Below are 14860 nucleotides of genomic sequence, written 5' to 3'. Positions count from 1 at the left end.
TTCCATGTTTTTTTATATAATCACATATTATAAAAGATTGTTCACTTTCGAGAAAATTAAATAATGAAAAAAACTTTTTATGGATTTTTAGATTTAATTATTTCATTTTATTAAGTGTTATTTTGCTTATGTTATCATTATTAAATATTATTCATTTATAAATTACTGTAGCCGTGTCCAATTAAATCATTTTTATTGTTATTCAAATATTTTATAAATATTTAAAAAAGGATTCAGGCAATTAAGAATTTTATTAACTTCAGATCAATCTGAAATTATTAATAACATATTCCTTGTTTAAAAAAAACTTATTCTTCTGCCCCTGATGGTATTTCAGATGATGAAACTGGTTTTAGTTATGTTATAGATAACATGAACAATTTATGTGCCGAGAAATATCTTTCTTGGCACCTTGATTTTATCACTCTTAGAAAAAATCAAGGATAATATTATGTGAACTTTTTTAACTGATTCTTATAAACACACCTGCGTTTGAAAGCTTATATACCTTTTGAAAAGGTAAAACCTTATACAATAAATTAACCTTTTTATACTTTGTATAAAATGGATAAGAAAATTATTTAAAAATATATTGGTGGAGATTCTAGTAGCTCTACTGAAAGATCTTGTTCCATCCCTTTGAAATTGACAGTTCATAATATTGTGAGCTATTTACATTCTAATTTCATAAAATAAAAAAACTCATGATAATATTTTTGCTTCAAAAATGTTAGTCTGCTATAAAGAATATGTAATGGGGCTTTATCTAGAACTTCGTTATTAACCAGGATTACCTTGCAAAACTTAATATTGAATGTAATTTGTGTTAAATGTTATAGATTTTTATTAATATGCATATTTTTTTTTACTTTTGTATTTTGTAAAGTAAATAGCAATGTATTTGTAATTTACTTGAGATTTATTTTCAGAGTTTTTTTCTCAAAATGATTGCATCTTTTATTTTCATTTACTTATTTTGAATAATGTATATTCATGATTTGAATTTATATTTTTTTAAAAATGCATTACAAAAATGTACTGTGTATTTTCCTTTTTGGATTATTCCTTTTAAATCATTTATCATTTTTGCATTCAAGAAAATTAAGCAAATATTATCTAAATAATATATATATATATAATATATGAGCCATTTATTTTGAAAATGGGGCAAGTAAAAATATTGGTAAGTATTAACAGATATATTTTTTGTATTTTGTGGAACCAGATAATGTAAGTTTATAATCCAATAGTGTTTACAGTGCTGACTAAAAAAATAAGATTTCCATTAAAACTAAATTGACTTGCCTCACTTTCAAAATCGAGTCGTTTATTTTGAAAATAGGGCAAATTCATTTTTTGTTAATGCAAGATATTTAAAGGTTTGGGTTTCAATAAATTTAAAAATATTGGTAAGTGTTAATAGATATATTTTTTGTATTTTGTGGTACCAGATAAGGTTGGTTTATAATCCAATAGTGTTTACTGTGCTGATTAAAAAAAAAATAAGAGTTCCATTATAAGTAAATGAACTTGCCTCTCTTTCAAAATTAAAGAATTATTGCAATCATTCAATTGGGAAATAATATTTCAGTTGCATAAGCTTTTTTTTAAGAATAAAAACAAAATACTATTCAAATTTTTATAAATATTTATTCATTTGATAAAAAGGGAAACAAAACCAAGAATATTCTAGTATAAAATATAACATAACAACAAACAATTCAGTTTTATTAAGATTTTTAATGAAATTATATATTTCAGTTTATACGTAGGAATAATCAATTTGAATTTTATTCAAGATTAAAATAAACAGATTTTCAATACTGTTAAGAGCTGAAACTTCCATCTCCAAAATACTAGAATCGAAATCTTATTTTACTATAGCTTTTTTACTCATAAAAAGATCATAACAAGTTTTATCTATAACTGCCATTATCTCCTTTTTTTTTTTTTTTTTTTTCTTCCCCCAAAATAGATTTGCCCCACTTTCAAAATAAACGGCTCATATATATATTGTTAATTGATCTCACTTGTTTGTGTGTAACTTGCTAATAACCCATGATAAGGAAGAAGTATAATAGCTTGTGCCAGCCAAAACAACATAAAATACCTAGGTATTTACTTTGATAGAAGTTTGAATTAACTCATATGTATGAGGATAAGATGCTTTTCTGGATTTCATTCAAGGAGAATTGACTTATTTTTGTGTTGCTTGGGAGGAAAAACCTGCAAAAGGCTATTTGATAACAATGAAGAGTTCATTTCTAATGCACACATCAGTCTACTAATTTCCGGTTAATGCTTGCGAAGTTTGAGTTTCTTCCTGCTATTTAAGCCTCAACCTATTTTTGCCTTGGTCCAATAAGCCATTGATGATTAAATTACAATTAAAACTTGCGGTTTAAATAATTGAGTTGTTGCTTAAAGTTGAAAAATTAGTCACAGTTAGACGCAGCAATTTTTGTATAGTATTCATTTTCATGTGTGAAAACTTTTTAAATTTTTTTCTTGCAGGCTAGAGCAGATCCTGACACACATTCTTTGCATCTTACTGTATCCACTAACCAAATGAATACTTGGGGTGATTTGCTACAAATTGTAAGTGTCTAGTAGTTGTTTTATATGATTTATTTAGTTTAGTTTGTTTTTAAATGTCTGATGAAAATATTACAAATATTTTTTTTTGCTATGTGTATGAATTTATTTAGTTGTATTTGATTGTAATGCTTAAATATTTTACTACAGGCTTTCAGAGACGCTGTTCAGACTGCTATGACCAATGATGTTGAATTTCGTAAATCTCTTCCAAAGGATTATACAAATTATATGGGATATCCATATTGTGGAACGGTGAGTACATTCGTCTAAATATTTTTTCAATGCCAGTCAGTTTTTCGCACAATATATTTAATGAGAGTTATGTAGTGATTTCAAATGTTGTCTTAACAACTGTGGTATTAATTACTGAGTAGTTTATTCTCTTATATATGAGTCAGGGGTTTGATAATAATAAATCTAATATGTATGTTACCATTCAAATTTGAAAGCCATTAATGCACAAATTAACTAGGTATACTAATGTGTACATTAGAAGCTCCTGTATCAAGTTAGAAGAAAAAAGTTTCTTTCTCACAATTCCTTTCCCTGTTGCATCCACTTTCAGTTAAGTTATGCCAATTTTGATTGTCACTGGTATCTTTTATTTCTCATAATTTCGATCGGCTGGCAGTGTGTGACATAACTACCCTGTTTTCAAATTTGTTGCGCCTGTTAGCACTCGAATTTTCTTTGTAATTTTTTTAAAAGCAGAAAATTTGCAAGCAAGCACTGAATTGGTGAGTAAAAGGAAGAAAAGGTTCTTCGTAAATCGCTTTCTCATATTTACCTTGGTAATTTGAGAAATAAAAAACATTTACCACACTTTAAATATCTCTACTTAATGTGCAGATTAGCTAGCTAATCTACAAATTAATTGATTTCTGCTCTTTAGTGGTAAGATGCACAAGCCTTACAATTTGTCAAGAGGCAGGATTATTTTGGGCTTAAATAGTCCAGCAAATATATTTAAATGTTGTAGACATGCATCTGAAAATATTCTTTTTGTCTTACATCTGTGATCAAAGTGTAGTAAATAAGTGAAAAGTGAGAAAGTTTTTACCTTTCACTAAAAATTATTCTTCATACTTTATTTCTCTCCCCCCCCCTTCACATTGTTATTGTTATGGCGGCGGTAAGCCTAATTCTGGTGGTATGCCAGCAAGTAATAAATTCGTCAATAGCGAACAATTCGAGAGTAATGGACGTTATTCATATTAATTATAAAAATTAAATTTATTGCTATTAATACTCATAATAAAGGAAACAACAATTTCAAGGAAAGTAAAAGCATATCTAATCTGTATGAGTAGGACTGGTAAAGTGAAGTACTTTTTAACAGGGTATAGGGGCGACACGACACATTCAAACAGGAAGTAGCAGGTGGTACAAACATCCGGGGCCCCATTTAAATACTAATTTCAACAGATAAATGAACACAAATTTGAGAACAAAAATACAATAATGCATGTTAATTCAAATGAAATATAAGCAAAAAAAAAAAAAAAAAAATTAACAAGTAAATGCAAATGCACTGATATATATGTAATATATGAATGATAATTAATAATTAGAACATTTTTTTATACAGTAGGTAAAATACAAACATCTCTGATATTTCTTTTAATTATTTTTCTATCGGGAAGTTTAATATTCACAACTCTAATTTATTTATCTTTCCCAAGAAAAATGTCTGTAATTCTGTTTGTGATCTCTTTGGTACCTGGAAGGGATTAATTTTTAACTAAAACAAGAGTGCCTATTTCAACATTATTTTTGTTAAATTCCCATTTTCTCCTTTCTTGTAAATTATTTAGGTAATGAATGCTTTGGAAGTAAGATCAGACATTGATTCCAAATAGATTGCTTTCGTAACCATGCATACAAATATGCAGAAATAAATTTTATTCAGTACTCCTTTGTGCTGGTTTTTGTATTTTACCAAGAATGGACCACAGAAATCTACTCCACAGTTGTTAAAAGGAAAAGTGGGAGTTACCCTTTCTTTGGGTAAATTACCCATTAACTGATTTGACATCACAGGGTTATTTTTAAAACAAATTATACAATTGTGAACAATTTGGCTTGTTAGATTTCTACCATTAAGTGGTCAGTATTTACAACGAACATGGTATAGGAAATTGTTAGAACCAATATGAAAGTATTTATTATGACAATATCTTATAATCATTAAAGTTATAACATTCTTACTTGGCAACACTATAAGTCATTTTTCATTGAACGGCAAAGAAGAGTTTTGTAATGTATCTGCAACACGAATATTATTTTCATCAATAAAACAATTTAAAGAAGCAAGTTTGCTATTACAAGATTCACCTTTGAATAAATTTTTAGATTCACTGGGAAATTCTATTTTTTGAACAGTACATAATAACCATATCTCTGCTCCAGTAAACTCCTTGTGAGTTAAAGGCCCAGTGATGCATTTGTCACTTCGTGACTTGGCATCTTTGAAGAATCTAAAAATATAACTAAGAATTCGAATTAATTTACAAAAGTTATTAGTTACAGAAACAATCTTATGAAATAAATCAGTTTCACCTGAGAACAGCAGAGTTTCAAATTCCTACTTAATGTCATCAGTACAGTTCTGAAAATGTTCAGCATGTGCAAGCTTTGAAGGATCAGGTCCCTTCCACCACAGTTCACTCTTGACCAAGTCTGGGGCATTCAAACTTCTGGAAAGGAGGTCATCTGGATTATTTTCAGACGATATATACAGCCACGAAAAGTTTTTAGTTCTTGAATTTTTGCCACTCTATTAGCGACAAATGTCTTTAAAAGGTGAGGTGAAGCCCTTATCCAACTTAAGGCAATTGTGGAATCAGAGTGCAAGGTTATTTCTGGAAGATCAGTTTTAAGCAGCAGCTAGTAAACTTGAACAGCAGGAGGCAAGCCGAAAACTCCAACTGGGGAATGGATCGAGTCTTGAACGGTGCTACCCTTGATTTACTACAAAGAAGGTAACAGTTTTTGTAACTATTCTTTGCATGAACAGAAACATATACTACAGCTGCAAATCACTTTTCCGAGGCATCGGCGAATCCAAGAAGTGCGATTCTTACAGGATGCTCTAATAGTACACGTCAATAGTGTATCATTGGAAACTGTTGTAGGTAGTTTCTCATACCAATCTAATTTAAGTAGCCATAATTTTTGCATGAAGAATTTGATTTTATTTAGTACAGGCCCTAAAAGACCAAGAGGGTGAAATAGGCGTGCGATCTGAGAGAGGACATCTCTCTTCATGAAGATCGAATTGGTAGGAAGAGAAACTTTGAAACAAAAGGTGTCTGAGGAACTATTCCACAAAACACATAAAGTTTTTACAGCTTCTTCAGACTATTGATCGAAATTTAAGTCAGGAGACTCACAGTTTGCATGTGAGAAACTCCATTTGTGCAAACTCATTCCTGCACTTTTAAAGAGAAGAATAAGTTCAGTTTTTAATGCTTCAAGTTCATGGAGATTGGAGCATCCAGTTAAGATATCATCCAAGTAAACATCTTGCAGAACAACATTAGCTGCAATGGGAAAGTTATCTTTCTTATCCATAGCAAGTTGCTTTAGAACTCGCTTAGACATGTAACATGCGGGTGTTGTTACATAAGTGACCGTTTTCAATTTATAAATTTGAACTGGTTCGTTTGGACCCTTTTTCCAAAGGATTTTCTGAAAATGTCTCTGTTGGGAATTTATTTCAATTTTTCTAAACATGCGGCATGTGTCACATCTAAATAAATAACGATGTTTACGCGTACGAAGAATTATAGAAAATAAGTCTTCTTGAAATGTACCTCCTTTACACAGAGCATCATTAAAGGAAATATTTAGATTAATTTTTTTTGTGAGCCATTGAAAACCACTCTTAAGGGACGAGCCAGATCTAAATACACCGTGGTGTGGAAGAAAGAATCCATCATTAGATTTTGTTTCATCAAATTTCAAAACATCTTCCTTATGATCTAAAGAAAGACACTCTTCAATAAATTTAATTTGTGATTTAATTTGTTACCAAGGTCTAGACGTCTCCAGAGTTGATCAAGGGATTTAGACGCAATGGTTCTAGAATCTCCTAAATTTATATTTTCTTCAATATTTTGTTTGAATGGTATCGAAACAATATCTACCACAAAGTTTCCTAATGTGCGTTCTTTCAAAATGATCTTCACAGTATGAAAGTTCATTGTCAAATTTAGCTTGCTCTTCGGAAATATTTGATTCCTAAAAAGGGTTTCATTACTTAACCCTTAGTTACTTAAACACTTCGAAAGAAAACAATGAATGGGACAACAAAATTCATCATTATACGATCCTGCGACAATAAATCCAAATTTAGATTCCACTTATCTAAAGTTACAGTTAGGCAATTTTATTTGGTTTGAACCAAAATTATCAAAAAAGAGTTCACTTCCTAAGCAAGTAATCTCTGAAAGTTAATTAAAATCTTTATCCGCAAGAATACAACATGGAGGAATTGTAAGTTCCGAAATATTTATCTTCTTTGAATGATGTATTTTTATTATCTATGCAGTGGAGAAAAAAATCAATATCATTCAAGTGAAACGTATCATCAAAGTTGGAAACAGTTGTCTTTGCAAAATGATTAACTCGTGAAAGAGAATTATTTAGACCTTACTGTGGAGTTGGTTTTTATTTTATTTAATTGTAACATATCTTCTGCCTTCAACGTTAAATATTATTTTCCGATGCTGAATCAAAAACACAACGTAGGTTTATTTTTCCTTTTGGACCACGAATAAAAATAATAGCAGTATTAAGCAATCCTTTGCTAATAGAAACGCTCTTGGAAGCCAAAGTCACTAATGACTCAGATGCTTCTCTCGCTGCAGGAGAATTTTTTTTTTAAATTAGTAATACCTTTGTCTTCACATAGTAGGATATTATGCACTGAGTTAATCTTTTTTTTTTTCAGTTTATATAGATATTAGAAGGCAATTATGAGAATGATTTGTTAACAGACAGCCATTACTTACATGGTTTAATTGAACAATTTCCATAGAGCTGAGATACTTTATATCAGCTCTATAATTTCCTTCCTTTCAAGAATTGAAAATTTTTTAAATTGGGGTAAAAAAAGGGATGATAAAAATTACATTCATTCATGATGCATTTTTTATTTTGCTTGTTTTTTGATAAAAGAGATTTAACTAGACGAATTATTATTTCCACTGAAAACGGAAGTTTATTTACATTTTGTTGGGTTATTTCTTGTCGGGAAATCTGGTCTAATAACGGATTCTAGTTGCATGCATCTTAATTTCAAAAATGAAAGGAGTTTTTCTAAACTGGGAACTTCAGTCGTTGTCATATTTAATTGGAATAATGTTTGAGATTCCTTATCAATTTTATTGTCTAACACATGTAATATTATAACATCAGATAAAGGATTAGATTCAAATTTTAGATTTTCTAAAGATCGAATATAATTTCTAACAGTATCGATTAATGATTTAATTTGAGTAGGATTTTCATTATGTAATTTATAAATCGAAAGGATTTCAGATATTTGTATATCTACCAACGCGCGTTTATTTTTATATCTATTTTTTTAAGGAATTCAACAGAGAATCAGAAGTATCTTGATCGCTTTGAATTAACGCTGCTTCGTTTTTTAAAGAACTTTTAAAATACAGGGTGGTCAAAAAAAAACTTCCCCTGTATATGAAACCCTAGCGGCCTATCCGCTCAACCAATCGAACCAAAATTTCAGATATGGTTGTTTGAAGGTATGCGCTGGAGATTGTGATGATTCCAAACAACGCAGAGCTCACGGTTAAGGTTACAGTGAGCAAATTTTGAAATTTTCGAATGGCAACACCCACATTTTCCTTGTGCAAATTGATCAGCGTATTGAAAAACCACAAATGGCGTTGGAACGATTATCGTGTGACGAAAATTGCCACTGTAAAGCATATGCAAAGAAGAGCATTATAAATGACTAATGAAAACACAGAGAGGAAAGAGAAAAAAAGTTTTTATTGGAATGGAAAGTTATAATTACAGGTTTTCAACGTGTTCATCTTCACAAGCGACAACGCATTGCATTCGAGAGATTGTGGACAACAATGCCGAACGTAAGATGAAAGGAGGAATCTGCATGACTTCACATGTTATCGCATCTTTCAATTCTGACACAGTTGCAGAATTCCGTTATTCCTGAATTGCAGCAACGAAATGTCATTAGGGACATTGTATAGATGCAAGATGGGGGTCCTCCACACGTCGCCCAATGTGTTCGACCAGTGCTGCAACAACACTTTGCTGATAGAGTTATCTCTAGTAACTTTGCAGTTTCGTGGCCACCGCGATCCCCCGACTCATTCCTATGGATTTCTGGTTCTGGGGTTATCTGAAATCTAAGGTGTACACGCCTGGTCCACGAGATGTGTCAGAATTGCAAGATGCCATAACACGTGAATTTATGCAGATTCCTCCTTTCATGTTACGTTCGGCATTGTTGTCCACAATCTCCCGAATGCAATGCGTTGTCGCCTGCGAAGATGAACACATTGAAAACCTGTAATTATGACTTTCCATTCCAATAAAAACTTTTTTTCTCTTTCCTCTCTGTGTTGTCATTAGTCATTTATAATGCTCTTCTTTGCATATGCTTTACGGTGGCAATTTTCGTCACACGCTAATCGTTCCAACGCCATTTGTGGTTTTTCAATACGCTGATCAATTTGCGCAAGGCAAAAGTGGGTGTTGCCATTCGAAAATTTCAAAATTCTCTCACTGTAACCGTAACCGTGAACGCTGCGTTGTTTAGAATCATCACAATCTCCAGCGCATACCTTCAAACAACCATGTCTGAAATTTTGGTTCGATTAGTTGAGCGGATAGGCCGCTAGGGTTTCATATATAGGGGAAGTTTTTTTTTTTACCACCCTGTATATGAGATAAAAGAACTTTTAAGATTAATAGTGATGAGTTTTTCCAATAGCATTCATAAACTGAGATTTGAAGAGCTCAAATTCGTAAATTTTCCACTAAATGTAGGCAAAGGTAAGTCAGGTATTTTAATATTTTCTTTTGGAATAGTGCAAACAGTTTCGCTTTCGTTTTCATATTTGGAAAGAAATATAAGAAAGCTTACCTTCATTTCTTCAGCAAAATTTTCCAATTCAAGAGTCACTTCTAAAGCATCTTTTAAATCCACATCATCAGACAGAGCACATAATTCACACTTTAATTGATTGAGTCCTCGCAGAATGTCTTTAACTGATGTTAGCTTAATGCTAAGCTGTATAGTATCCTTTTTGGAATCATCGGAAGGCTGGAATTCCTTGAAGGTTTGTCTTATTAATGTTTGCCTTTAATGCGCCTATTTGACGATTTAAAGCCGTTTAAAGTATTTTAAGCTTTAAGTAGTATGAAGTATTATAAAGCTATCTCTCTGGCTCGACGGGCCAATTTTATGTTATGGAGGCGGTAGGCCTATTCTGGCGGTATGCCAGCAAGTAATAAATTCGTCGATAGCCATCTGAGAGTTTGATGGGCTTAATACATTATACTCCAATGTAATTTTTCTAGAATAGAATATGACAAGTTTTTTGTTCTCTGCGTGACCAGCTGATTGGGAATGATTAGGGAATTAGGGGCAATAGGAAGTCAGGAAATTTTATTTTGTAACTGGATTTATTTATTTCTGATTTTTTTAATTCTCATCAGACTTGACAATTTGCTGGTTTTTGTATAATTTCTCTTTGATACAGTATTTTCATTTTGTGGTTGTAAATGGTTCTTTTTTCTGTTAGTAAAATAATTGTTCACTCAGTGTGCATAGCGTTGTTGCGAATGGGGATGAGCGAGGATAGACCTGGGATCTTGTGATTCGCAGTCCAGTAACATGACCATGATACAAAAGCAATTGCTCGTGCAGCGTAGTTGTTAACTGACTTATAAGCTTTCACCAGAACACCTCTCCATGCCCCTGCGGCTATAATCTTTATGATTATTTAAACAGTTGGGTGTACATATAAGCTTTCACCACAGACTCTCCCTCCAGTGAGTCGGAGGTGAGACGAACGATATGACTGTTGAGTGGTGATGTATTAGCTGTTGATTCTAATGCGCCTGTACCCATTTGAGTAGCGCCAAGCGTTATGGCGAGCGTGTGTGGGTGAGTGGTTGCTGATGCTGTTGCGCCAAGTAAGTCTGGCGACTTCGGCTGCTGCGTCAAGTGAGTCTGACGACTTTGGTTTGCTGTGGGTAGATGGCGCCACAACAGCTGTACGAAGGTTGAAGGTTCATCGTCCGAGGTCATCAGTGTTGCGAATGGGGATGAGCGAGGATAGAACCTGGGACCTTGTGGTTCACAGTCCAGTAACATGACCATGATACAAAAGCAATTGCTCGTGTAGCGTAGTTGTTAACTGGCTTATAAGCTTTCACCACAGCGCCATGAAAAATGTTTAAATTTGAAAATCATTTTAACCCTGCTGTTCTGTTCGGATCAATATTACCCGAAATAAAATTTATACCTTCGTAAAAATCTATAATACAGAGATATTTTTGTGAAACTTCTTTCTTCTTTGGTAAATAATATAAATATGTACTCCTAGAGGGATTTAGGTTTAGTCTTATTTCGAAGGAATATTTTTCAATTTATACCTAACGTATCGTTCGGGTCAATATGACCCAATGAAAAAAAAAAAAAAATTTACTCATTCATGTTCAGTTTTGCTTGGAATAATATAAAAGAAATGATTAACACTAGTTTCTGTAATTTATCCGTTTTCTAAACCTTTTTCGTTGACTTATGTGTTTGGTCACATGACCAGTGAGCGCATACAAGGTCGAAAGGTTGATACGATTGGCAGGGGGCCAATATCTTTGCTCTTATTGCAATGAGCTGTGCCTGCGAATGTGAGACAAAAAATGGCGAATCTCTGAAATTTGAGTCACGCTGATATAGCTAAACTATATAAGCTTCTGACAGCGAAGAAGTATCGGTGTATGAAAATCATACAAGTGATGAAATTGAGAGTGAAAGTTCTGACAACGATTTTGATACCGATATTCAACAAATGAACTATAAAGGGAGTATTCAGCCCAAGAATCGTGAAATAAAGTGGACTTCACATTCTTCTCAATCAACCACTGCTAATATTATAAAAACTGCTACAAGGGTCACAAGCTATGCAACGACAAGGATATCAAACGTAAAAAGTGCATTTTAGTTAGTATTTAATTCTACAATTTAAAACAAAATCATAAATATGACTAATATTGAAGGAGAAAGGGTTTATGGAAAAAAGTGCAATAATATTGAAAGTAAAACTTTTCAAGCATATATTGGATTATTATTGTTAGCTGGTGTTTATAAATCATATGGAGAATCAACAAAAACTTATGGGATAAAGAAACTGGCAGAAATATATTTCGTGCGATAATGTCCCTGCTTAATATCGAGAGTTATTCGATCGTTTGACATTTATCGTTTTGATAATAAATCCACTCGTCAAGAAAGAAGAAAATTGGATAAATTAGCTGCAGTGCGAGATATCTGGGAAAAGTGGATAGAAATTCTATCAAAATTATATAATCCGAATGAAAATATTACTGTAGATGAACAATTAGTAGGATTTCGTGGCCGATGTCCTTTCAAACAATATATACCAAGTAAGCCAACTAAATATGGGATCAAATTAATGACTTTATGTGACAGTAAAACTTCTTATGTACTGAAAACACAAATTTACACTGGAAAAGAACAAGGGTCAAAGACAGAGAAAAATCAGGGAATGCGTGTAGTGTGCGATCTTACTTAAGGGTATTCGGGGCACAAAATTACATGTGATAATTTTTTCACATTTTACAACATAGGACAACTTCTTCTAAAACGGAAAATGACTATGCTTGGCAATATTAGAAAAAATAAATCAGAACTTCCTGAACAAATGCCGAACAAAGAAGTTCACAGCTCCTCATTTTATTTTACAGAAGACACAACAGTTGTGAACTACATCCCAAAAAAGAACAAGAATGTTATTCTTATGAGCACTTTGCATCATGACAAAGAAATAAGCAACAAACCTGACAAAAAAACCCATTAATGATCTTAGATTATAATTCAACTAAAGGGGCTGTGGATACTCTTTATCAACTTTTAAACACATACACTTGTAAAAGAAAAACAAATCGCTGGCCCATGATAGTATTCTATAACATGCTTGGTACTTCTGCATACATGCATTTATTCTATGGACTTCAATACATAGTGAATGGAACGAAAGCAAATTGACTAAACGAAGACTATCTTTATAAGAACTGGGAAAATCACTCATTTTTCACACATTGAAGAAAGGCCACACCTACCGAGAAGTGAGGACTCAATAAAAATAGTGAAACGAATACAGAGAAAAAGGGAAAACATACCATCTGGACCTGCTGATAATACTTCATTGTGTGTCAAACGTGCAAGGTGCAAGCTCTGTCCGTCGAGCAATGATAGCAAAACTAATATATTAGGCTGCAATTGTAAGAGTCGCATTTGCAAATCTCATGTAAAATATTATTCAAATTGTAAATAAAAATAGGTTTCAATTTCAAACATTTTTTTTTTATTTTTATAACTGCTTTATATTATTAGATCTATTTTTAAACTTATATTACTATTGTTTAAACCATTTCTTAAATGACACCTGTCAATTATTACAAGAAAGGTTAGTTTTATGAGTCGGGTCATATTGACCCGAACGCCTACATACGTGAAGTAAATACGAAAAGAACAGCAGGGTGTTATGCACCTTAAAAGTACTTAATTTTGAAATAAGGTGCTTAAAAAATGCTTAATTTCCTCGAGAAGTGCGAAAACAGCATTTTATTTCCCCACATATTGTATGCAATAATTCGAAAGCATAGTCGTTAAAGGCTTGTTCATCAGGTGTTTCAAGAAAGAAAACCCAGAAAATGAAAAAATCTAGGCAAGGAATCCAGGGTGAAATACATCCAGAGGACACACATATTAAGATAACGCTTAATGAGCCTTTTCTTCTGCCTGCTCTTTCTTCAACAATGTGCATTGTCATTTATTGAAATACTTATTCAGATGGGTCAGTACGAGATATGTACTGTGCCATACTTGTGGCACAAAAAAAAAAAAAAAAAAAAAAAAAAACGAACATTTTTTTTTAAATGTTTAACCACTAAAAAAACTTTAAGTATTTGAGATGTTGAAGAATTTAATTAAATTACGTCTTTTAATTGCACACATGTTTAACCTTTCATATGTTGTAAAAGAAGAATGCACAGATTGGTCCTGTGGTGAATGGCATATAATCCAATTAACAGCCCTGCTATCCGAGCAATTGTTTTGGTATCATGGTCATGTTACTGGATTGCGAACCATAAGGTCCTAGGTTCTATCCTTCGCGCATCTCAATCCGCTACATTGGTGACATCGGACGATGAACCTTCAACCTTCGTACAACTGTTGTGGTGCCATCTACCCGAGCTCAAAGTCGCCAGACTCACTTGGCGCAACAGCATCAGCAACCATTCAACCACACACGCTCGTCATAACGCTTGGCGCTACTAAACTGGGTACTGGCTCATTAGACAACAGCTAATAAATACATCGCCACTCAACAGCCATATCGTTCGTCTCACCTCCGACTCACTGGAGGGAGAGTCTGTGGTGAATGGCATATAATCCAGTTAACAGCCCTGCTACCCGAGCAATTGTTTTGGTATCATGGTCATGTTACTGGACTGCGAACCATAAGGTCCTATGTTCTATTCTCGCTCATACCAAACCCGCCACGGTCCTATCAACAGAAAATGAGAATACAGCAGGATGAATTTGGTAACCACAGAGATTTATTGAATATGTTAGAAGCTCCTGTGAAAACAGTGAATTGCAGTGAATCTTCTTCAGTATGACGCATCAGATAATCATTCTCATTAATATATTGTTTTGCGCAATTCCTTGAATGACTTATGATTTTAATCTACTATACTGAATTGTAATTAATTGCGGTGTGTAATAATGTTAGTCGATCGCGTAAAATCTAGTATGATGAGTAGAGATGCATAAACCACGATTTTTTGAATAACAAATAATATTGCTATTGTTATTTTTAAATATGCGTTCCAAATATCTGTTATTTCAATCATATTATTAATTAAAAATTATTACTTAATATTAAATATAAAATTTAGTAATTGTAATTAATACTTAATTTACTAACTTAATTAACGTGTGATTGAATTAATT

At 32.5% G+C, this 14860-nt stretch overlaps 1 protein-coding gene across 1 annotated transcript in view; it reads left to right on the top strand.

The window, feature by feature from the left end:
- The window catches only part of LOC129976355 (ribosomal oxygenase 1-like), a 66541-nt gene that overhangs the window by 32532 nt on the left and 19149 nt on the right, over positions 1-14860 (top strand). The window contains exons 11-12 of the mRNA XM_056089882.1: positions 2515-2598; positions 2746-2850. Of these exons, the coding sequence (XP_055945857.1) occupies positions 2515-2598; positions 2746-2850 (189 nt within the window). The remainder of the gene's footprint in view (positions 1-2514; positions 2599-2745; positions 2851-14860) is intronic.

This window comes from Argiope bruennichi, chromosome 7 (genome assembly GCF_947563725.1).
Source record: "Argiope bruennichi chromosome 7, qqArgBrue1.1, whole genome shotgun sequence".
NCBI classification, from domain to species: domain Eukaryota; kingdom Metazoa; phylum Arthropoda; class Arachnida; order Araneae; family Araneidae; genus Argiope; species Argiope bruennichi.
The sequence above is the reverse complement of the archived record's forward strand: the minus strand, read 5'-3'. Positions and strand labels throughout refer to the sequence as shown.